At 40.8% G+C, this 25,505-nt stretch overlaps 1 protein-coding gene across 4 annotated transcripts in view; it reads left to right on the top strand.

The window, feature by feature from the left end:
- Cep350 (centrosomal protein 350) overlaps positions 1-25,242 on the top strand; it is a 137,301-nt gene extending 112,059 nt beyond the window's left edge. For all 4 annotated transcript variants that reach the window (XM_028758394.1, XM_028758401.1, XM_028758385.1 and 1 more), the window contains 5 exons: positions 1,226-3,198; positions 4,007-4,411; positions 4,534-4,680; positions 6,816-6,938; positions 21,476-25,242. In XM_028758394.1, the coding sequence (XP_028614227.1) occupies positions 1,226-3,198; positions 4,007-4,411; positions 4,534-4,680; positions 6,816-6,938; positions 21,476-21,640 (2,813 nt within the window). In that variant the 3' untranslated portion in view covers positions 21,641-25,242. The remainder of the gene's footprint in view (positions 1-1,225; positions 3,199-4,006; positions 4,412-4,533; positions 4,681-6,815; positions 6,939-21,475) is intronic.
- The last annotated feature ends 263 nt before the right edge of the window (positions 25,243-25,505 follow it).

Raw genomic sequence — 25,505 nt, 5'->3', positions numbered from 1 at the left:
AGCTTTTTGATTTGGGAAAGTCCGTTTCCTCAGTTATGTAGCATGCTCAGTACTCCCACTTCTCCTTGCTCTGTTCTGTTCTCTGACAGGGTCTGGATTGTTGCTTATTCTGAAGTGAGACTCTTAGGCTTAGGTCACCATTTTACCTTAGAATCCCAAGTGCAGTGTCTCTTGGGAACTTGTGCCCCAGCACTAAATTCTTTTAAACACTTTCTATTCCCCCGTTCCTGATAACCAGGGAGGCATGGAAGTCAAGCTGCTGCACACTATCAACATCTCTACGACCCTCCGCGATCCATTACTTATCTGTTATGTAATGTGATTAAATAATTGGAAGTTTTTCAATTTAGCTCAAAGGTAACAATTACTAGAAAATGAAAACAAAATGTAATCATATGAAGAAACTGAATTGAGGCAAATAAAAGCTACCTTCCTGCCAGTAATGGTAAAGTGGAGATTTGAATACAAAACCTGAGTTGTTAACTCATTATATCATACTTTCTTTTTAGTTTGCTACTTTAGCCCTTAAAGTCATAAATTTGCAGAAATAATCTCATATTTTCATTCTCCTCCCCTCTTTTTCTTTCTCTCACATATACATACATATTAGAGAACTTAGGGTCTCCAGAAAAATTCATTACATTTTAAAAACTTTTTATTGTATATGTATAGACGTTTTACCTACATGTATGCCTATGCACCACATGTGTGTCTTGTGCCTTCGGAGAGGGCATGAGGTCCCCTGAAACTGAAATTACAGATGGTTCTGAGTTGCCATGTAGGTACTGGGAAATGAACCTGGGTCCTCTAGTAGAATAGCAAATTCTCCTAACAATTAAGCCATCTCTCTGGCCACCAAAAATTCATTTTTAAGAGGAATAATAGAAATATATCCCCACCATGTTCTTGTGCTTGAGGACAAAACGTTCTTTATATAGCCTGCTTTCCCATGGTCGTGTTCCCAATGATCATGTTAAATAATGGTGTCATAAACTTAGTCCCTGTTACTTTATAAATTATTCCAAACTTAAAAAATTTTTAACATTCTATTTATTCTTAATACAGTAGATTTTTAAAAAATAAAAACAACCTTATATGATAAACAGAGCAAATCATATTTATTGACAAGAGCTTTTCTTAACTGAGAGTTGGCTTTTATATAAATTTTGGGTCTCAGAACTGAAAGATTGTGATTAAATAATTTTATCTTTTTTTTTTCTTTAAGATTCTTCATTATCATGTTCTGAGAGAGCCATATCAGAAAAGTCATTATCTGCCTATGCAAAGAGAGGGGTTGAGTTGGACAGCCGGATAGACCATTTGCAAGCCTCATCTCCAGTTCTGTCATCAAGAAAAACGCAGACAGAGTCTAGAGATTCTCTGGAAAGCACACCCTCATTATCTCCTGTGAAGGAATTAAATGCACCTGATCAGATTTATGACGTGTCAGAGGCTAAGGCTGAAGATTCTAGTCAGAAATCAGAAATACAAGAAATAGAATCCATGAAACTGGAGAAGAGTGAGGTTGAAGATCCCTATTGTAAGCAGTCAGGGGGATCTGAAGTCCTACTGAAACTAGACCTGACCTCTGAAACCCTGTCAGATAAAGAGCTTCCCTCAGACTCTGCAAATGTGCAGCAAGACTTAGTTAAAACAGCCACGGAAATGTTTCATGAAAAAGAGAAAGTACTGAAAGAGAATCAGTCCAATCAAAGTACAGATGGCAGCAGTCAAGACATCCAGTCAGCAGGAGGCATTCCTGAACAAGAATGCAGAGAGAATGGGGACTCCACGTTGTCAGGACGCCTTTCTGTTCCTAAAGAGTCATCCTACTCTGAAGATTTTGAAGTGTCTTCTTTCAAGAAAGGGATTTCTGCTGATGAGATTAGTAAAGATGACTCTGAGGTGTCATCATTGTCACTCAGGAAAGACTCTGAGTCTCACAGAGAGAAGTCACAGCTCACGAGGAGCTCTAGAAGTGGAACCACTGGGTCTGGAAGTGATGAGGAGATCAGTGAGTGCCTCGGTGAGAAAAGCCTCTCTGTTCACAGTGGTGTCCACTCGGAGAGGCTGCTGGAGCTCAGGTCCCCGACGGAGCTAATGAAGAGCAAGGAGCGCAGCGACGTGGGCCATGAGCAGGGGGGTACTGAGCCCCTCCCCCTGGCTGCAGCTTCTGCCACAGAGGAGCTACTAGATTTCCACATTGGGGATAGGGTGTTGATTGGCAATGTTCAGCCAGGTACTCTTCGGTTCAAAGGTGAGACTGACTTTGCTAAAGGATTTTGGGCTGGAGTAGAACTGGATAAGCCTGAAGGAAACAACAATGGGACATATGATGGGATTGTGTATTTTGTGTGCAAAGACAAGCATGGTATTTTTGCTCCTCCTCAAAAAATATCTCACCTCCTAGAAAACTTTGATGACTATATAGACATAAATGAAGATGAAGAATCTTACTCAGATGAACAGTACCAACCCTATAATCAAGAACAGAAAGATATAAAATGTCTAAAAGACAGAGAAAACAATATAGCTGAATATTTTTGTGAGAAATCACTACCTAGTATGCAGAATACAGAAGCCTCAGTAGATAAAGATAGAAGCCTTAATATAGAAACAGACACTTCTGAGATCCTAGAAGTCCATGATCACCAAGAGTTTTCAGTAGATCCTCTGATTTCTTGTAAGGAGAACCAAGTCCTTGTTTCCAGTGCCACAGAAAGTGTTCCTGCTGCTGCAGGTGCTACTACTTCAGACAGCACGTGTTCTAAAGAATCAAAGCAACAGCAGCCTGCAGAGAAGGAAGAGAACTTTTATTCTCAAATTTCAGAAAAGCCTTCTACCCCTCTTCTGGATCTTTTAACAAGAGAAAAAAACCAATTAGAAGCTCAGCTGAAGTCATCAATAAGTGAAGAAAAAAAGTCAAAGCAACAACTAGAGACAGTCAGCTTACTAACAGACAGTTTGTTACAAGTCTTTGTGAAAGACACAGTCAGTCAACTACAACAAGTCAAAAGGGCTAGAAATGAGAAAATCCAGCTTAGCAATCAGGAGTTTCTTGACCAGAAAAAAGTACCACCCCAAGACCCACCCCAAAATACTGAGGACCAATCACCCAGTGTTCCAAGTTGCTTTTTAAGGCCTGAATTGGAAGATGAAAAAGAAGAGATTTCTTCTCCAGATATGTGTCCCAGACCTGTGAGTATTTATCTAGAGAAGAGTCTGATTACCTTCCTTTGTAGCATACACTAGTTCTATTTGGGGTGGATATTTCCCCAGCCTCCTGCTCATTAGATACTGTTTTTAGAGTACTTGAGCTGTTTTTCTGTCTGAAGTATAATTGCCCTCTGTTATGTCATGAGCAGTCACCATAGGGTTGTCGTGAACACTGTCAGGTTGTGGGAACTGAAACTTCTTTTACACTACTATATTGATGGCCCCCGTATACAGTCCACATGTTATATCTCCGTCCACAGTCTTTGGAACGTCCCAGTGGTTCTCACCCCAGGTCTGTTTCACCTATCTATTCTATTTGTGGTACCCTACAGAGACTAGCGGTTGTGGAGATGATTCTGATAAAACTGAAACACACCCTCTATGACATAGACTCAGTCTGTCAGCTTGTTTAGGTTGCCCATGGATAACTAAGGAAAGTAATGATTTTGATTAACTTGAGCCAGATAATCACCAAAGGTAAGAATCTTCATTTCCCATTTCAGAATCTTAGTGATAGTCCTTCAGAAATAGAATGATTAATGATATGTAAAAGGAAAGAACAAACTAATGAATAAATATTTTATTATAAAATTTAATGGCTAGGTTTATATAAGCAGAGAGTGGAAAGAAGATAGGTTTTTCTTATTCATCAGTGACCATTATTTTGTAATTTTACAGTTCTTAGAGAGACATTAAAACACATAAGTAATAGGTGTGCTTTATCTTTCAAAAACTGCTAAGTAAGGTGAAGTCACTAAATGGTCTTTTATTTGAATGTTTGTTTCTACAGGAGAGCCCAGTGTTTGGTGCCAGTGGGCAGGAAGAGCTGGCTAAGAGACTTGCTGAACTTGAGATCCGCAGAGAGTTCCTGAGCGCATTGGACGATCAAGACTGGTTTGATGAAGATTTTGGTTTGAGCTCTTCTCACAAGATCCAAAAGAGTAAGGCAGAAGAAACAGTTGTACCTCTAATGGCAGAACCTAAACGAGCACCCCAGAAGCCATGTGAGACATTATTGGCAGTTCCCCATACGGCAGAAGAAGTCGAAAGCCTTGTACATAATGCAGCAGAGGAGCTTTGGAAATGGAAAGAGTTAGGTCAGGACCTTCATGGCCTCAGTATTCCCACCAAGTTCCTTGGCTGTGCCAGTAAAGGTCTAGACATAGGAAGCACGAGTAGAAGAGTCTACAAGCAGGTAACAAAATACTATTGTTCTTTAGTTCCTTACCCATTGTCTGAAATTTGGATTCCCAGCCACTTTATTACTGTTGTTTTGTTTCTTTTTTCTACTTTCCCCTTTCTTTTCTCTCTATTAAGGCGGTTTTTGATTTAACAAAAGAGATTTTTGAGGAAATCTTTGCTGAGGATCCCAACTTGAACCAGCCTGTCTGGATGAAGCCATGTAGAATCAATTCTAGTTATTTCCGACGTGTGAAAAACCCAAATAACCTTGAGGAAATCAAGGTAAGCTGCAAACTCTCAGTTCTCTCCTTTGGTTTCCTATTTATTTATACAGATCTATAAATGACATAGAAGTGGGCACCTGTCTTTGTATACCATGAGTCGTTAGTTGTTCGTGGAGTCAACAGTGATAGAGGGTTACTGTGAACCGGCTCCTGGCCTTTAAGCACTGGACTGTCAGGTCTTACATACATATTCATGTGTTTTCTTAGGTCAGCTAGTTTTGTTGTTGTTTTTGTTGTTGTTGTGTGTTATTTGAGATGGGGCCTATGCTGACCTTGAACTCACAGTCCTTTGGCTTTGAGACTCCCAAGTGCTGAGATAACGAACGAAAGAACGAACGAACGAACGGACGGCCTTGAGCCACCAGGCCTGGCTACAGAAGTTTCCTTTTCAGAGTTAGTGTACATCAAAAGCTTCAGAGGGAAGAGGCTGAAATGCTGCTCTCAACTGTGCAATTGTTAACACTGTTGATTCCAGGGCTATTCTTGAGCAGTGAGGTTTAAGAGTTGAGTTTTTCAAACTTACTTTATCATAAAAAGTTTTCTAAAAAGATTTTATGCTTGCAGACACTAATTTATCTATAAGCTATGTTATGTGTGGTTGGAGGTTGGTATACTATGGCCCATGGGCCATATCTAGTTATAGCCTTTACAAATCAAGTGTTGGTGGACCACAGCCAGACTTCCTTGTGTTTACTGCTTTCCTTCTCTAGTAGTAGAAGACAGGTACATGACGAAGACCATGCAACCTGCAGAACCTGAACTACTTACATCTGATCCTTTACAGAAACATTTTCAAAATACACTCCACATTTTACACCCTGTACTCATCCAAGTTAATAAATCTCTTGAGTACATCATGTGCCTGTCTACAGACAGAGTAGTAGAATTTGGGGCTCACATCAGCAGTTTGAGAACCTTGTCCAGTGATTCTGACATATAAATGTATCTTGCTCCTCCACTGAGATCATTGCTTATTGAAATACCTTCAAAAGTAATAATAAATAATTTTTTTTTTGTTTTTTGAGACAGGATTTCTCTGTATATCTCTGGCTGTCCTGGAACTCATTCTGTAGACCAGGCTGGCCTCGAATTCAGAAATCCGCCTGCCTCTGCCTCCCAAGTGCTGGGATTAAAGGCGTGCACCACCACTGCTAGGCTAAAAAATAAATTTTTAATAATATAATGAGCTAAAAATAAGGCCATAATATAAAGGCCATCATCATATGTATATACATGAAACATAGACTAGATACTGCCTGTCATTTGTGTATGCATGAAGCATAGAGTACATACTCCATACTCACTTTAAGTTTTTAATATTTTTAATTTTAAATGGGTTTTTAAGGATGGTTGATTAGATACTGTTAATAGTTAAATTCCCATGCTACAGATGCACATAGTGGCACATGTCTATAATCTCAGCATATGCAGGCTGAGGCAGGAGGATTACAATGAGTTTGAGGGCAGCCTGGGCCACAAAGTAATAATACTCTGCCTCAAAAACCAAAACAAAGCAGCAGAACTTTGCCATTCCCCTCCTCCTGAAGTGCTGTCAGTGTTTCTGTATAATGTTTGAGATGGAGATGTGTGCTCTTCTAGTGCAGTAGTACTCCCAGCTGCTCACGTGGTAGTTCCCAGCTCGGAGCAGTGACATGTTGGAGAGAGAGCTGAGCTGTTACACATGTGTACTGCTATTACAAAGCACCCAAGTTCAGTTCCCAGCACCCACCCATGTTGCGTGGCTCACAACAGACTGCAACTCCAGCCCCAAGGAATCCAGCACCCTCCTCTGGCCTCCTATGAGAATATGCTAATACTTGCACACATAAACACATAAGTGTTTATTATTGAAAGAACAGTGGTTCTTTTAAAAACTCAACTCTGAAGTGACTTTTCTTGAAAGATATACCATTGGTTCTACTTTTATATGTTTTATAAAAACAAAATTGTTAAGTGAATACAGTCTGAGTGTTTGAGATGCTTTTCCCTCCATATTGTAAGAGGAATTAAGTAGAAGAAAGCTGTGTTCGTCAACCAGAAGTACTCTGTGAGCATAAATCTGTCTCTGGCGTTGTAAACGTGACTCTAAGGATGTGTGTGCCTGTGGTTTACTTCTCCCTCTCATTTCAACAGCACTTCATAACAACTGAAGTACTCAAACTGTTCAGTCTTAAGAAGGAGCCAAACCACAAAACAGACTGGCAGAAGATGATGAAGTTTGGACGGAAGAAGAGAGACCGAGTAGATCACATCCTGGTCAGTGCTCACAGTACGCTAACTCGGAGTGTAGAGATTCCAACAGGAAGGGTGCTTGTAGCTAACCCTGAGTGCGTGAGACTGGGGCTCACACCTTCATCAGCTGCGCATCCTCTCTCAGTTCGAGGAGTGCTTTCTTTTGTTCTGTTGAACCAGTATTTTAACTTAGCCAACAGAAATCTGTGGAAAAGTTGACAAGCCAAACCTTGAGTGAACCTCACACGAAGGTAGTGAAATAACAGGGGAGTGGTATGGGTCCTGGCGCCTGCTGTCTGCACTTACCCTGCCAAGTGTTAGACCTGTTAGGTCTCTCTTCTCTGTCTGCAGGCGAATGAAGGCGAAAACTACCTACCTGATCAAATTATGTAGAGAATTAAATATGTATTTATTTTCAGACATGTGTGTTGCTTAGTGGGGATACACTCTCAAAATGTATCCTTAGGACAGTATTTACACAAACCTAGAAGGTATAGGTCAGCCCTTTGACATGGCCACTTGATGCTTTTAGGAGATGAGGCAAATACCAGATGGATGAAGCTGCCACTGGACTAATATGGCATACTATTTTCCAGTAAACTTTTATTTATAAGTAGGGATACATGTTAATAATAAAAAGTATAGGCTAAGATATACATAAACCAGTAATAGTTACTTATTATCATTATTAAGTACAGTGCATAATTATAGGTGCTATGCTTTTGGGTTTTGTTTTGTTTTGTTGAGACAGGGTCTCACTGTGTAGCCCAGAGTAGCCTCTTAACTCAGTCATCCTGCCCCAGCCTTCTAAGAGCTGGAATTACAGGCATGGCCTGTGTTACTGCTATACAACACCCCTCCCCTCCCCTATGTGTTGTCTATCCTGGGTGACTTTATTTTTGAAGCAAAGACTTCGGGGGGCGACGCGACTGCAAGATTACATTTAAATTTATAACTTTAAGAAACCATGAAGGAATGCTTGAAATGAAAGTGGAGGAAGAGACAGCTAACAAGATAATAGTGGAAGACAGCTACTGGAGAATGTTAAGCAAGATGTCTTAGATAAATATTTTAAGTATGTGTGAAAGAAACAGGCATAGGTCGTTTAGCAGTTCAGCGCATAAACGCTTACTGTGCAAGACTTCTTGCTAGTAAGGATTTGGCATCAAAGGCTATGAAGAAATCATCTTAACAGTGGAAGGGCCATTTAAACAGAGGCATTTCTCAATATGGTACCAGAAAATCTTCAAATATTAAACAAATAAGATGCTTCATTTGAAATTTAAGATCATGTCTATGTTATAAGATTTGAAGAGATTTTCAGACATAGTGGTACATGCCTATAATCCCAGCACTCCAGAGGCTAAAAGGTGAAGATTGGGAGTTCAGGACCAGCTGGCTATCATCAGACCTGCTCTCAAAGAAAACAGAGTTTTCTACCTAACTCTGTACATTTTATTTTAGAGACAGGCTATATAGCTCTGGCTAACCTGAAATTTTCTGTATAGACCTTGCTGGCCTTAAACTCACAGAGATCCACCTGCCTCTGCCTCTGCTTCCTATGTACTGGAATTAAAGATGTGCACTACACATCTGTCAGAAAAAAAGAATTAAAGATATAAATAAGAAATAAATAAAGTAAGAAAAATGTATTATATGAATATCCTTTTTGCTAGTCATATTTTTCCATGCTTATAGCTTTTTACATGGGTTTTTTATTTTTAGTGTATGATGAAATGCCAGTATTAATTTCTTGAACTAACTAATAACAGAAATGCTAAGTAAACTTGTCTCTCACTATTGGACAATCTAGAATTTAAAGAACTTGTGGTTTCACATTTTATAGGAAGCAGTAAACAGCAAATCATTTAGTACAGAAAAAAAAGGCTCAAAATTTGAAAGTTAAAATTTTTATAATACTTATGCTTATTTTAGAAAATTTAGAAAGTTTTGATTAGTCAAAAAATATTACCACCAAAATAACTCAATATTTCAATGTGTGTAGATGTTAAGTTTTTGTAGAGAGAATTTCCTAAATGGAGACTATAGCTCCCTTTTGGAATGACTGTTTTGTGTAATAAAATGTAGCTATTTGTCTTTGTCACAGATGTCCTCATTTCATGTGCCCACATACATATTTGTAACAGTCTGGCCTTTTCTCTCTGTTTTGTGCACTGGGCTCAGTCTCCCGCTGATCCCTTCTCTAGAAGTGTGCTTCTGTGGGTGAGGCTGGCCGGTGGGTGTTGAGCTGAGCCCAGGTGTCCTTTTCTTTGGCTTTGTTTTCTCTGTCATTTTCCCTCTGCCATTTCAGGGAGCTGTCTCAGCTCTTAGAGCGCTCAGTAAGCTCAGTGTGCACAGTAATTCTCTTGGCAAGAGTCTTGACCCAAATTTGCTTGTTCACAACAACATTGCTAGCTAGCAGCATGCTGGGTGGTGCCGTAGACTCTTCTAGTTCTGCCACAGTAACCTTCCTGAGGCACTCATTTGAACAGTGCCCATTCTCTTGATATCTTTCTCACCCTTCTTGTAAACCTGTATGGATGCGTCCAGAGGAACAGCTAAGGCTTAAAGGCAGAGGCCTCTCCTGCCCTCTTTGTGCTTGCCATTTTGGGGAATACTGGAAGATGGCCGCCTCAGCCAACAGCTAGTTTATATTATTTTTGACCACTCTATTTTTATATGGAAGTAATATTCATGTGGATATATTATAATTTGTTTAACCAATCCTCGGCTGTAATGAACATTTTGAATTTCTTGCTCATTTTTCTGGTAATTTCCTTAGGACAAGTTAGCAAACGTGAAGTGCCATTGAGCGTGTGCAGAGTTTGTGGTGTCGTGGCTGCAGCTATAAGCATGTGACAATCACGTGGGAGAGGGAACGCCTTGCCTTGTCTGTTACTATTACCAATTTTTTAAAATCTTCACTAAGAATTTATTTAGCTGTAATTTCATTCCTTTTTAAAGCCCATTTTTGTCTGTTTTTCTAAATCTTACATGTTTACTTATAAAAACGTTTCAAAAGTATGGAAAAGAGTAAACAGTACCATAAGACCTTGTCTCTGTGTCTCTCCGTTAGTCTGAGTTAGCTGCCCTAGTCCTCAAGTACAAACTTCAGGAGTCTATTAACTTCTGATTTTCAGATTCTTGGTCTTTACCTAAGCTGTCTGATTCAACTCTTGCTTTTTGTTGTTGCTGCTGCTGGTGATTAGACCCAGGCCTTGGGCGTTCACTGAGTTACAGCCCAGCCATCATCAGCTCTTCCTTATTCTTGAAAGGTAGCTGAGTGTAGAGTTCTGAGGTGATAGTTGACCTGAGCAGTTGGAAGGTCCTGTGTCGTGTCGTTTCGTTGTAATCTGACCTCTCTTGTTCTTGAGGAATCCAGGACTCTGCTGGGAAAGTGCTCTCTCCTTCTTTGTTTCTAAGTATGTGGATGTGTTGTATGGGTTCTGAGGTAGATGTGGATGCTTGGCTTACCCTGCCTTCCACTCCTATGCTTGCTAAGTGTGCAGGCATATCTGCTCAGATGTGAAAGTGTTGTCCTGTGCTTCTCCAGTTCCCAATGCATTCCTTCACCTGCTGGCCCCACTGCTCTCCTTTCCTCTGGGAAGTTCTTGTAGCATTCGCCACTGTTAAGGCCCCACTCCTTTTGGGGGAGAGGGGTACTTGAGATTATTGTTCCTTTGTAAAGATTTTTATCCACATTATAAATGTGTTTTATGTTTAATCCAATGCTTTTACATAGCTGTATTAGAATTTTATCTTAGGCTTGCTAGAACTTTGTGTATGTTAAGACTGAATCTTACTATGTAACCCTGATTGGCAATAATCTCATCTCAATCCTCCTGCCTTAGCCTCCTGAGTCCTAAGATTATAGATAAGGTATGAACCATTATGCCTAGTCTTTCTGGTTTTGGGTCTGACATTCTTGACAGCTAGTTTTTAATTGTGTGTGTTAGGGAGTTTATTGCTTATCTGCTCTCTCAACAGAGTTTTCCCAGGTTAAGCTTGTTCTTACTATGTATCCCAGGCTGGCCTCAAACTTGTGGCATTCCTCTACCCTTAGCCTTTCTAGTGTTGGGATTCTAGGCATGCAGCCTCATGGGGGTTTGCATGAGAATGATCCCCCTAGTTTTATATATATTTACATGCTTGGCCTCAGGTTGGTAGACTGGGAGGGTTTGGGATGGGTGGCATTGTTGGAAAGCTATGTCACTGGGGTGAGCTTTGAGATTTTGGGAGCTCAAGCCAGGCCCAGTGTCTCTCTCTGTGCCTGCTGCCTATGGAACAGGGTGTAAAAGCTCTCAGCTACTTCTCCAGTGTATGCCAGCCTGCTGCTATAGCCTCCTCCATGATGATAATGGACTAAGCCCTCTGAAACTGTCATTGTGTCCCTTCACAGCAGTAAAGCTCAGAAAACCATCATATTCAGTTACTCTTTGTCTATTTGTTTGGGGGCAGGGATGCTTGTGTGAGGATGAGATGACAACCCTGGAGTCAGTTCATCGGTTTACTGTCAGGGCTCTGGGGACCGAACTCAGGCTGTCAGGTCTACATTCAAGCACCGCTAACTCCATCCCCCACCATCTCACCCAATTAATCTTTGTGTGTGTGTGTGTGTGTGTGTGTGTGTGTGTGTGTGTGTGTGTGTAATTGTTTTTGATAGAGTCCAAGAGTTCATCAACATTTTTTAGTACAAGATTTGCATATTACAGCTCAAAAGAGTGAGAGAAGATGATGGTTCTGTTTTGACTTGTTAACTTTGAGATATCTCATAGATGTTCAAATGAATGTGTTAAGTCAGCTATCTCTATAGAAGGCTGTTTGTTTGGCATCACTGGACCAACAGTAAGGGGAACTCAAGTGACCTATCATTGAGTTATATCACCAGCCACAAATGGAGCACTGCATACGCAACTGCATATGAGCCTGAAGGCCAAGCAAGAATTCGAAGCAGGAGGTCAGAGTTTGAGAGTGGTGAGCACATAATGGAGGTGAAACCCATGGGGCAAAGACTAGACAGGAAGCCGTGAGCTGTCACGAGAGCTCCAGAGCTGTGAGCTGAGGAAGATCAGACAGAGAGGAATAAGGGCTCTCTCTGGGGGAGTGCTTCGGGGAGAAGGTGGGTCAGGTTGAAGTGTTTTTTTGGGGGAGAGAGTAGGATCTATGGAGTCCCAAGTTTCTACTGGGGAAGTAAGATAGGAACTGAGAGATGACCACTGGCTTCACTCAGCAGGAGGTAAATAACTCTTGGCCAGCCTCAGTGTCGTTTTGGTGGCTTAGATGCATAAACTTAATTGGTGTAGTTCCATGAGAGACAGATGTGGAAATGCAAAAGTAGGCACTCAGAAGGAATTGTGTTGCAAATAGAAGTATAGGGGGAGTGGTAGTAAATAAGAACAATCACACTAACTTGAGAGAAACTGATTATTCAGAAGCTTGCAGGCGATAGTCAGTAGAGAAAATGGGATGCTCCTAGGGAGATAGGAGTGCAGCATCCCAGAGTGGACAGACTGCGGAATCCACACACTGGAGGGTTGGCCTCTAAGAAGACATTTAATGTTTGATCAATATTTGCAATGTGGTATGAATTTTACTTTGATATTTGAAACATAAAGTACATTATATATTTTTTACTCTAGTCATCCTGTACAGTACATCTCAAAACTTACTTCTCTGGTTGGACATGTACCCTTTGACCAACATCTTTTCATTCTTTCTATATCTGTGATGCAAAAATAAGATCACATATAAGTAAGACCATATTTTTGTTTGTTAGGCCTATTTCACTAAGTTTAATTTCTCTAGATTCATTTTTTATACAAATACTAGGATTTCCTTTTAAGATTGTAGTGTATTTTCATATATGCATATGTTAGTTTGTCTGTTCATCCATGTTTTCCATTATTGCTACCGACTTTACTTTTTGAAAGTGTCTTTTTGAAGTGATTGATTTCACTGGCTGTCCAGAAACCCGAGACTCAGCTGTCTGTACCTCTGCCCGCAGCTGTGCCCTGCTTTACTAGTGATCAAGTTCCTCATGCTTGTACATGGAGCCATCTCCTCTGCACTGCCCCCCTTTCTTTTTTAAAAGTTTAATGACAGTTGACTAGAATTTGAACTCCAGCCCCAGCCCAGGCAATCTGGAATTCTCACAGTTGCCCAGGGGATATGTATGGAGAAGAGAAGAGTGAAAACCATGCTCTCTGAGATAAGCCTGCATGGAGGTTAGCTCCAGGACTAGAAAGGCAGGCAGATGCAGCCAAACCTCACAGCAGCTGAGGGGCTGGGCTAGTGGATAGGGATTAGAGGAAGGAAAAGAACATGATCTGCCTTCCTTGGGATACTCCCTTAGCCTGGTCCTTGACCTGTCCAACTGAGTGATCTTAAGGGAGGAGAGCTGAGGTATGTCTCCACCTAGAGGTAGGGTTCAATTTTTGCAGTCATTCCTCAACTCTGAGGGATAACACTAAAATCATTTAGGAGTAAGCTGACAGTAGGATAGATAGATGAAGCCCATTGCTGTCATGAAGACCTAGAGATCCAACCCCAAAGCTGCCCACCACAAGAGATAAAGGCCTGGACTAGAGATTTAGTTCCCAACTTATGTGTAACCTACAGTGAGTAGTGTACATTGGGAGAAGAGAAACCAGTGCCCTTTCCAAGGCCATTTCTGGACCTGCTGCTTTAAGAGTCACCACCCTGAGTTGCCTGTCCAGTGTTACTGTCCCCTCCAAAGTAAACATAGCTGCAATTTCAGAAGTTGAAGTGATAAATCTGACTTCTGCTGATTCAGAGTCATCAAATATGGTAGCTGAGGCACCCATACATTAGCCTTGTCTAGAGGACCTCAAAAGTATATCAGTAGTTCTATTCTTTATTACAGCCAGGCATAGATAGAAACATGAAGGAGAAGTAAAGGTAAGATTTATCAGCAATATGAAGCCCTAAGCAGGGAACCAGGAGAGGCCAGGACAGGAGATAGAGATAGAGATAGAGATAGAGATAGAGATAGAGATAGAGATAGAGATAGAGATAGAGATAGAGATAGAGGTAGAGAGAGAGAAAGAGAGAAAGAGAGAGAGAGAGAGAGAGAGAGAGAGAGAGAGAGATAACTGGGTTTTATTATAGCATCCTCATACATGTGTCATTAGAGTTCTGATTTGTTTCCCTCTGCCCCTTCCCTTTCTTCCTCCAGCTAGTTTCCTCATCTGATTTTCTGTCACATATATTCCATCACCCTCCCTCCTCATTTTTTTTATTAGTAACTTTTTTTTTAAATGTTAATCAAAGGCTTTATAAGTTTGATAATGCTCAATAACAAGATGCCCATACAATCAGAAGTGTAACCCAACCCAACCTAGATATACCAACTATCTCTGACTGGCGGAGACACATGAACATCCGCTTCCATGTTCCCCCCTTTGATTCCCCCCCACTCATCTCCTAGCTCCTCTTCCTCCTCTCCTTACTCCTCCTCTTCCTCTCCTTACTCCTCCCCTTCCTCTCCTTACTCCTCCCACTTTAGCTCCTCCTACATATCACCCTTTCTGTTAAAATAAAACTTTTCTCTCAAAATACAATTAGAGCATAACTATACCAATTTGTATCAGTAAGGTACAAGATAGACCTAATACCCAGTCCATCATTTTGTTGACTAACCAGAACCTCTGTCATCTCTCCTAACTAAAAGACTTAGTTCTGATCCTGGCTTTTTTCTTGGCTTTAGAATGTATGTCAGCTGAAAATCATCCTCTCAAATCTTTTCCCTAAAAGTAAATAGCCAGGCTTGGCTATGAGACTCTAAGTCTTCAACCCCGTCAAAAATCCAGAATGACTGAATTAACTGAAATTATGGGAAGCACAAAGCATAGCTTCTAAAACTTAGCCAATTTATAGTATAGAGACCGCTGAACACCTGGACAGTCCCCATACTACAAAATATTGGAGCATCCGATCTTCAGCCTTCTGGCCCAGGATCATCTGACAGACCTAGTGATGCAGAATTATTAAGGACTGATTACTCTGTCTTGGCAGATATAATCAGTCAACTATTCCGCAAGTGTGTCCTTTTCTGGACAGTAGTTTGTTTGTAGATGAAAAGAGGCAATTCTTGCCTAGTGGCTATCTCACCACAACTGGAGTAACTCCAAAGATGCTCAATTTCTTCTTAGAATCCAGGACAGGAAGCTGTCAGGAGCAGACAGGTCTCTAATCAAAATGAACATTAATACAGAAATGTGTGTAGTGTCAATTCTGTGGACTTCAGACGTTTTGAAAACCAACTATCCATGTAAGGCAATCTGGACTGTTGTCTGTTAACTCCTCTCAGCTATTTCTAAATAAAATATAGAAAACACCCTAACAATAAACTCAGAGCCATGAATTTGCTATAGGCTTTTAACTCACAGGCTAACCATCTTGAATCAGTTAAAAGAGTTAAAGAAGGACTGGGTCTAAGCTTTATATTCCTAAATGTGTTATTTAGGCACAATGTCTATGAGAGTAACAATATTAATCTCACTTTTATATCAATAAGGAACTCATACCAATGAAAATCTTAAATTTGAAATCAAAGTAAATTTTGTACCATTTAAGAAATTATAACTTCAGTTTAATAACAATTATACAGATTTCTACCAATAGGTTATAGCTATGTAATAAATCCTAGCTATTCCTCCCTGTTCTGACAAAACCACTACTTTCCCCTAGAAAGACAGCCCAGTATTAACCACCTCAGTCCCCAAGCCCAGGGAATAGGGACACCGACTCTTCATTAACTTCTTCAAGCTGATTACAGACGTTGAGATATTAGAAGAGGGGCGGGGGGGGGGGGAATTGATAAGCCTCTGATCTCTGTGTCTTCACTGCATTCAGCTGAGATTCCAGGACATCAGAGGTTTGAGCAGGTCTGCTCAGCTTGCTTGATGAGTAGATACACCAAGGCTGTGTACTCTGCAATATACAATCCTCAAGACAAATTATAGTATCAAGATAATTTTTTTGTTTGAATTCTGGAATCTAGTCTTCTGGCAGCCTGTCTCTGTCATGTCTAATCCATATAATTCTGGAAGTTTCTATGAGGCTGTGCTCCCACCATCCTCCCATTCCCGCCTCCCTGCTCTTGAATTCCCCAACACTAGGGAATTCAAACTATCAGGCACCAAAGCCCTCTACTTCCACTGATGCCTGACAAGGCCACCCTCAACTACCTATACAGGTGGAGTCATGAGTCCCTTCCTTTGTGTTCTCGGGCTAGAAGTTTTAGAATGGCTACTCCAGCTTGTTTCTTACGACCATTTGCTTGAAAAATTGTTTTCCAGCCATTTACTCTAAGGTAGTGTCTATCTTTGTCACTGAGGTGGGTTTCTGTATGCAGCAAAATGCTGGGTCCTCCTGTTTATGTATCCAGTCCATTAGCCTATGTCTTTTTATTGGGGAATTGAGTCCATTGATGTTAAGAGATATTAAGGAACAGTGATTGTTGCTTCCTGTTATTTTTGTTATTAGTGGTGGAGTTATCTTTGTGAGGCTATCTTCTTTTGGATTTGTTGGAAGAGGATTACTTTCTTGCTTTTTCTAGGATATAATTTCCCTCCTTGTATTGAAGCTTTCCTGCTATTATTCTTTGTAATGCTGGGATTGTGGAAAGATATTGCGTAAATTTGGATTTGTCATGGAATATCTTGGTTTCTCCATCTGTGGTAATTGAGAGTTTTTGCTGGGTAGAGTAGCCTGGGCTGGCATTTGTGTTTTCTTAAGGTCTGTATGACATCTGTCCAGGATCTTCTCGATTTCATAGTATCTGTTGAGAAGTCTGGTGTAATTCTGATAGGTCTGCCTTTATATGTTACTTGGCCTTTTTCCCTTACTGCATTTAATATTCTTTCTTTGTTATGTGTATTTGGTGTTTTAACTATTATGTGATAGGAGGTGTTTCTTTTCTGGTCTAGTCTATTTGGTGTTCTGTAGGCTTCTTGTATGTTTATGGGAATCTCGTTCTTTAGGTTAGGGAAGTTTTCTTCTATAATTTTTTTGAAGATATTTATTGGCCCTTTAAGTTGGGAATCTTCACTCTCATCTATACCTATTATCCTTAGGTTTGGTCTTCTCATTGTGTCCTGGATTTCCTGGATGTTTTGTGTTAAGAACTTTTTGCATTTTGTGTTTTCTTTGACAGTTGTGTCAATGTTTTCCATTGTATCTTCTGCACCTGAGATTCTCTCTTCTATCTCTTGTATTCTGTTGGTGATGCTTGCATCTATGACTCCTGATTTTTTTCCTAGGTTTTCTATCTCCAGGGTAGTCTCCCTTTGTGATTTCTTTATTGTTTCTACTTCCATTTTTATGTCCTCAATAGTTTTGTTCAATTCCTTCACCTGTTTGGTTGTGTTCTCTTGTAATTCTTTAAGGGCTTTTTGTGTTTTCCTCTTTAAGGGCTTCTATCTGTTTACCTGTGTTCTCCTCAAATTCTTTGAGAGTGTTATTTATGTCCTTCTTAAAGTCCTCTATTGCCATCATTAGAAGTGATTTTAAATCTGAATCTTGCTTTCCTGGTGATATGGGGAATTCAGGACTTTCTAGTGTGGGAGAACTAGGTTCTAATGATGCCAAGTACCCTGGGTTGCTGATGCTTATGTTCTTGTGCTTGCCTTTTGCCATCTGGATCTCCTTAGTGCTACCTGCCCTGTCTCTGACTGGAGCCTGTTTTCCTATTATCTTGGTTGTTTCAGAACTGTGTGGGGTTGGTGTTACTACTGGGGTTAGAGCTGGGGCCCAAGAAATGCTCGGGTGCAGACAGGAAGGAACCAGTGCTCCGGGCCAGGAGTGAATTCCTGGGTCCCAGTGGGTCCCAGTTACTCCCTGTTTGGGGTGGGTGTTGCTGTCTCCTTACCTAAGATACTGCCCAGGTTAGAGCTCCTGGGAGGCCTGCTTCTTCTGGGATTTGTGAGATTGGGTGCAGAGCTGCCACCCGGGATCTGCTCAGTGCTAGGGCCCAGACAGGAAGGCCAGGAGTTATATTTTAAATGTTCAAATAAAAGCCATTAGAATCTCCTGATGGGCTCCCCTCTTTATCCTTCCTTCCCCTTTGGTCTCTAAGGCTAGACTCAAAGAGATAAGCCCAGAATTTGCTTCCAGGCATTTTGATAGTTGCTGGAGTGACTAGAATCAAAGTATGCAGATCCTACTGGGTCATCCCACCCCCAGTCCTATACTACAAGCCCTTAATCATGTGAAATGTGGCCATCATCCCAGGTTACCACATTTGTTGGTTCTTTCTTTGTAAATGTCTACTATGTTTCCTAGGTTTGTATTACCTGCAATTGATATGCCTACCTCCATCTAAGTCATTGTTTGAAAAACAAGAACAGCTTGGCATGGTATAATAATCCCAGCACTCAGAAAGCGGAGGCAAGAAGATGAGTTTCCATGAGTTTGAGTCCTACCAGGACTACAAAGTGAGACCCATATTAAAACCATGAATTTGCAAAATCAACATTCTGTAGTCTCTAAAAAGAACTATATTCCAGATATTGATCAAGCACTTTCTCTTTACACTGTGCTAAGCACGGGAAAATTAAAACAAAAAGTTCTTAGGAGCTCACAGCCTAGTGACAAACAGATACACAGAGTACACAGTTTATTGTGGAAGGGGACGGGAGCAGAATGAAAGCACAAAGACGGTCAGAGGCAGAAGTCCTTCCAGGGGAGCCGTGCTTTAGTCAGAGCATGTGGCCTGGTTGCCAGCTTGTTCACAGCCTGTCATGAAGACCCTGGCCACACTCTCTTCACATTTCCTTGCCATATCTTAAACCTCTTCCCTTTCGTACCCTCCCCACTTTGAGAAATCTTCATGCAGTCTCGGGTATATAGGTATATGAACTGATAATAAATCAAAGATTTTGAAGCATTTCCTTGGTGTATAGCTATAAATTTAAAATTGGTTAAAACATTTACATGCCAATGAAATAGATGTGCTTGTTTATTTCACATAAAGAATCAAATCTTGGCTGATGTTTTATACTGCGGGACATAGAGCATCTTCAACATTTTTCAGAGTTGATTGATACTTTGATTTCATAGCTCTCCATGCTAAGAGCACTACTTTGCATAAACCCATAGGGTAAAATGGCAGAAGTATATTTTGGACCATCTCAAAAATAGTTGGAAATTCTGTTCTAATTTTAAGCCAAAATTCATTTAATGATTTTATATGAAACTCAACAACTCAAACAGCACTTTTTAAAATCAAGCATAATATAGTTCAAAGAGTTACTAACTAGTTTGATACTTAGATGCTGAGGAGTTAACAGTAGAAAACACTAAAGTTCTGTTATCCTGTTTTCTATAAGATCAGAAAACACTAATTCATAACATAAAATAGTCTCAATCTAAATTGGGGCATTTGGAACACCATCTGATAGTATAGCAGGCATAATGTCATACAGTGCAAAGTGCACATGTTGTATGTTCTGAACTGAGACCGTAGTAATGTAACACATGTATTGCCAGAAACACTTCTGATCCATTACATGTTTGATTTTTGATCATTGCCCATTCAGAAGTCTTATAGTGTGTGTGCACACACACACATATGCACGTCTAATCTACGGTTACCCAGTTTGTGCATGTGGGGGGTTACTGTTAGACTGACTTTTATTTCTAATTTAATGGACTTGTTTACATACTTTACACAAAGACACATATCTGGAGGGGTGTGTGTATAGTAGCCTCTGAAGACTAGAAGGAAGTAACAGGCAGATCTACAGCTCTCATTGTAGTACCATGGTGAGCTTTGACCTGAGCATCAGATAAAAAGGAAGTATGTTGGTTCTAAGACAGAAATGATAGAAATGATTCCTGACCTGTGGTGCTGGGGATTGAACCTGGGGCTTCGTGGCATGCTAAGCACTGTGCCCTACTACTGAGCTCCACTCAGCCACACACAATCTGCTGACCTCTGGGGGAAAAAAGCAATAGTTACTGTTGGCAACTGGTCTTAAGGAACAGTGCTTCTGCAGTCATTAAAACCTTGAATTTTGAGGGAGTAGCCACATTACACTGGAGAGATGACAAATACTGTCATGAGCTATTTCTACTGTAAACATAAAAAACATTCCATATGAAAGAATTCTCTAAAATTTTGTTTTTGACAAATATTTAACAGATTTCATAATAAAGACTGAGACCTTATTTCCAAAAATGGAAAGTGTGTAATTTAAACTGAGAATGTGAAGTCTCTTATGCAGACCTACTTGTTAGATTTCTCTAAGCAAGGTTGTTCCCCAGTACCTCACAGCATTAGGTTGGCCTTCATCCCAGTTCCTTGGTAGGTTAGATCCATTTCTTATATATGTGATTCTGTGGCCTAGTAAACACAGGAGCCTGGGTTAAACTAGTTTGAGGATGGACTTTCTTTAGTATGCTGCTCACTGTATTCGGTGAGGAGTTGTTCCCTTAGGTTTGCTTGGTTATAGATCTCTCTTCAGTAGAGCCGTCCGTTCCACAGCTGCAGATGGGTCAGCAGATATGTGTAAGTTCTGTGAGCCTTCCTTCCTCCAAAGAGAAAGAGTAATGTCGTCACCGTTTGAAGTGTCGGGCCCAACAGAGAGATGTGTGCACATGGAGCATGTGGTGCCCTCCCTTCTCTCCGCCTCCAGGTGCTGGGACCCTGCAAGTCATGTTACTGCCTCATGAGGGAGGCGGAGGACTAACTACTTCCCCACTTCACCTACTCTGCCTCTCCCAAGATGACACCAAAGTCAGGACAAACCAGGAACTTTCCCTTGCTTTTCCTGTCATTAGACTTGTAGTTAACGATCCTGTAACTGCAGCTAGTTTTGATGAGTTTGGAACTCAGGGCTCCTTCCACCTGATCTCCATCGCAGTTACACTGTGAATGTAAGAAGGCCAATATTTGTGTTCTTGGAGTATAGTTATTTAAAATTATAAGCAATAAGCCTGGAGGTGTTGTTTCTAACTTGATTAGCTTTCATTTACCTAGGAATCCCAAAAATTCAAAAATGCCAAAATAACAAGTAGTTGTAACAATAATTTAAAAATAAACTGAGCAGTGTTGCGTTTGTAAAGTTATTCTTTTGTTTTGAGAGGCAGCCTGTTGTAGTCTTTGCTGAGTTTGACCTTGCGATTCTTCTGCTTCAGCCTCCCAGTGCTTGAGTCACAGGTGGTATGCACCACCGTGGCTGACTGTCATTTAGTTCCAATACTCTAGAATGATGTGCTACATTTGTTGGATGAGTAGAGTTTTCCTTTGCAGTGCACCATCTGAACTTGCTGGTTCTCTTTCCAGTAAGCCCCGGTATGCATTCACTCATGTTAACGCAGACACTGGACTTGTAATCAGTCTGTCTTTAGTATCTACAAAATGCTGGAAAACCATCAGGTTGAAATGGAGCTATTTTTAGTTTAGATGCCAATTTTAAAGGTGTATTGACATTATGTCTTTGGGACATATTGTGGGTGGGACTATGTATAACATGGGAGGTCTAAGTTCCTAGCTCTTGTGTGACAGATTTGCTAACGTATTGCCTTCTAATGTCCAGGTCCAGGAACTCCACGAGGAGGAGGCGCAGTGGGTTAACTATGATGAGGATGAGTTGTGTGTGAAGATGCAGCTGGCTGATGGGATCTTTGAGACCTTGATCAAAGATACTATTGATGTTCTCAATCAGATCAGTGAAAAGCAGGGGAGAATGCTACTTGTGTGACATCTTGCAAATAAATCGAACACTGAGTGCTAACATGAGTCCTGGGCCTTTCTGCCTCCTGATATACACCCCATCTCCACCATAACAAGAATGCTTCTGGACCTTGAACCTGTTCTTATGGACTGCTGGTTTGGAGTTCATGGGACAATATGGTCTATCTGGTATTACAGCCTTTGCCTTTACAGACTGTCCACTGGATTACATGGTTCTTTCCTGTGGGCAGGGCTATACTCTGATGTTGAGACTTGGTATCAGCTCATTAGCACCCATACCTACTAGGTCTCAGATGAGGGCTGAGAACACCAGACTAACCTCTGAGCTTAGACAAGGCTTGAGTCTGTCTCCTCATGAGACTTGAGTCTCCTCATCAGGAAAGAGAGGTATATAAATTCATCTTTTAACTTTGAAAACATAATCCTGGTCTACACAAACTCATAAGTGGACAGTCTAGTCTCTGAACAGTATTAAACCCATAACTACTTCTAAAATAGGCAAACTCAAGATTGTCTGCCTATTTTACATTCTGGACTTTATTTCTTCTTGAAGACCATTTTCTTCCATTCTTGAAGTTGAGCAGCACCAAGTGGATATCAGAAACAAGTGGGAGCTTTGCTTTGGGTACCACCTAAAAACTATAACCCATTGCACTGTGTTTAATTTTCCTGTCTGGGCAAAACCAATGCCCCAGTGAAGACGAGGCTCCAGGACTGCTGCGGGCTGTTCCTCGGCCCGAGTCCCACCTCTGCTCTTTCCTCATCTGTCCGAACCTCTACCAGCTGCTCTCAGAATCGTAGATACTCAGGACCATCTCAGGCATCCAGGCATGGCAAAAGTGGAAAGAACTTATTTTGGCCTTCAAACTTTGAATTCCCATCTCCCCCGAAGAAGTCAGATGCTGTTACTTGAATGATTTAGGAAATGAGTGTGTGCACCAAAGACAAGAAGATACTGTCTATAGTCTGCGTGCTTGTTTTGCTCTGTGGAATATTTTTAATTTATTTTAAGATAAATTATTAAGTTGAAAATGTGTGTCCCTATTGAGAAGTGAAAGATTCTCATAATTGTAAACCTCCGTCTCGAAGCTTCTACAGTTTAGTCTTCGCACAGGAAAGCTGCAGTTTAATAAGTCTATATACACACTGAAGAAGTGAGTTCAGTTCGTCAAAAAGACAACAGGCATTTACAGCGTCACCCGTGACAGCAGGAGCGGGAGATGACTTGAAAGACTAGCGTCTAATCCTGCCTTTCTTGCAGCCTTGCATCTTACAACTCTTACCTGTATCTGAGGAACATCTCCAGACTCCAGCTGCTATGTTCGAGCACATGGTGCTCTCCTGGGCCCTTAGCACCTGCCTTCTTGACTGGTTTCTCTTCATCAGTCCTGTCCTTCCGAATCCCAGAGAATGTGGATGATCTGAGGGGTGAGTGTAAATGCCTTAACCTTAACAGTCCCGGCTAGAGCAGCATGGTAAAACATCCGCTGGGTTCACACTTACAGACACCCTGGACATTATGGCTTCAAAACACATTAGAGAACCCAAAGACAGCGTACCCCTTCAGTATGCACGTTTGTTCTTTTCTGCATCTTCCTTCCCGACTTGCCTCTGCATCTCAGATGTCTCATTCTGCACACGTCACTCCTCTTGCGTTTCATCCTGTCATTACACAACATTTGCTGGAACCATCATTGGATATTTGCATTTTGCACAGTGACTGGTGTGCTAGCTCTTGACAATAAGAAAGCACTGAAATGTTCCAATTGGGTCTCCTGAATGCTCAGGTGGGTGTCTCATCAGCATCTCTTTTGTGCTTTTGCTGTTGAGCTGTCGTCTTTAGCCATAATGAGCAGGTTGACTAAGAGAAGAAAGGTTTCTTGAGGTTCTTAACCAGTAGTGTGGAAAATTTTCATGAAAATTTTCATGTGACCAATGAAAGCAAAGATAGTTCTCTTCAGTTTTTGTTCTTTAGAAGACAGGAAACATCTGTGTCTATCCCTTGACTGTTTGTAGGATCACATTGTCTTTATGATACTGAACTTTACAGCTGCTATAAGTTTTTTATAAATGAAAATCAAATTATAATAGGAATATAGGTTGTTTTCCATGTCTTCATTATTTGGACCTGAAGTTAATTTTTAATAAGAAAGTGCATCTTTTACTCTTTACATTATCATGCCAGAAAAGGAAAAACATACTGATATAAGTCCATGGACTCAGCAGTCTGGACAGTGCCGGGACCGTGGCAGTGACCATCCTAACCTCCTCCAGCTGTCTTCACTATCGAAGAATCCTGCATTCCAGATACGAGGCAGGAATAGACCAGTCTCTTCCTTTGCTAGCAATCATATCTACAGTTTGGTAGCAAAAAACTTTAGAGTTAACGGGTTTCTTCCCATTTTAACTATTTGGATCTAACTGAGATGGGTTTATTGTTAGGGTCAGGAATGACGGATGTGGCTGCCCAGCTACTCACTCGTTCCTTACCGGGGTCTTTTTAATGAAACCTCATAACCAAGAACCTAAATATGCCCTCTTTCTAATCTTTGCTCCCTCTCCCACAGCCTGTCCCCTCCTGTCTTTCTGCATTGATTCCTCTAAACGATCTTTGCATCCACAATCCCTTTTAGTATAGCACTGTCAGAACCTAGTAGAAAACCACCATGTAGGCTTCAGATTTACTTCTGAGTCCAAACAATTTGTGCTATCCAGGGCAGTTAACTCTGGGTTAAACTAGTACAGGGTATCGATTCCCTCTTCAGGTCTAAACAGGAATTTTTATTCTAGGGAAAAGTAGGAAGAGCTCAAAAGTAGTTAAATAAGGAAGGTGACTTCCTTCTGTGACTACAGGTCTCTGAGAAATTATCTTTCAAAAGAGATTGCATTGCTCATAAGAGTGTTGTGGCCTATTGATAAAAACAATTTTGTTCACTTTCTTGTCTTGAAAAAAAGTGGCCTTAGCTTTTTGCAATACTTGAATAAAGTGTGTACTTGCAAAAGAATTTCTGTAGCACAGCATTAGAGACTCATGACTTTTCTGCAAGAAATTCAAACTTCCATCTTCCTTTTACTACCTTAAGAATACTAGTGACTAAAACATTAATTCCAAGAGCAAGTGATAGAAACTACAATGACGTTTAATACAGATTGTAGGAATCTACATGTTTACAAATCATCTGAAACTGGTTGTGCAGCAATTCAATAAAATCCTTGTATATAAAAATGTGAAGAAAAATGTAAACTGGTGTAAAGGAGGTACTGTCATTTTAATTAACCTATGTTTAAAAGCTTTTCCTTCTGGACTTTGCAAAGCCTTCTCGGTTACACATTGCAAAGCATTCTCTAGGGGGCTCAGCCTCCTTGTGTGTACTGTACTGTGCAGACATGAAAAATAAACCCGTTTACTGTGTGTGTGTAAATAGCCTGATCATCAGGCCATTTTCAGCCAATAGTCACCCCGTGCAGCTCTTAGAAGTCTGCACAGAAGACTAAGGGTGTGGTTTGTAAGTACGCTCTGTAAAATCCCATGTATACCTGTGTAAATAGATTTGTTAACTAAAATGTACTTTAAGATGAAATCTGTAAATAAATTGATTTATAAATTAATTCCATGTCTGGTATTAATTTGTCTGCTCATGAGCCAAGTTTAGAAAAAACGAGTTCTTCTGAAATTGAATTTTTCTGATTTCTTGTTGTGGTTCAGGCACTTGTTCTGAGAGTAAGGGGAGCTGGTCCCCAGCACAGGAAGCCAAGCACCCTGGTCTCTTAACAGCTCATTAATTCCTCAGATAATCAGTGAGCATCTCCTGAGTTCTCACCACTGTGCGTCGTGCTGGGGAGACAGCAAAGGAGACAGACATGGTCCCTGG

This window comes from Grammomys surdaster, unplaced genomic scaffold (assembly GCF_004785775.1).
Source record: "Grammomys surdaster isolate TR1022 unplaced genomic scaffold, NIH_TR_1.0 130, whole genome shotgun sequence".
Classification (NCBI taxonomy): domain Eukaryota; kingdom Metazoa; phylum Chordata; class Mammalia; order Rodentia; family Muridae; genus Grammomys; species Grammomys surdaster.
Note: the sequence above shows the minus strand (reverse complement) of the source record. Positions and strands in the feature narration are given on the sequence as shown.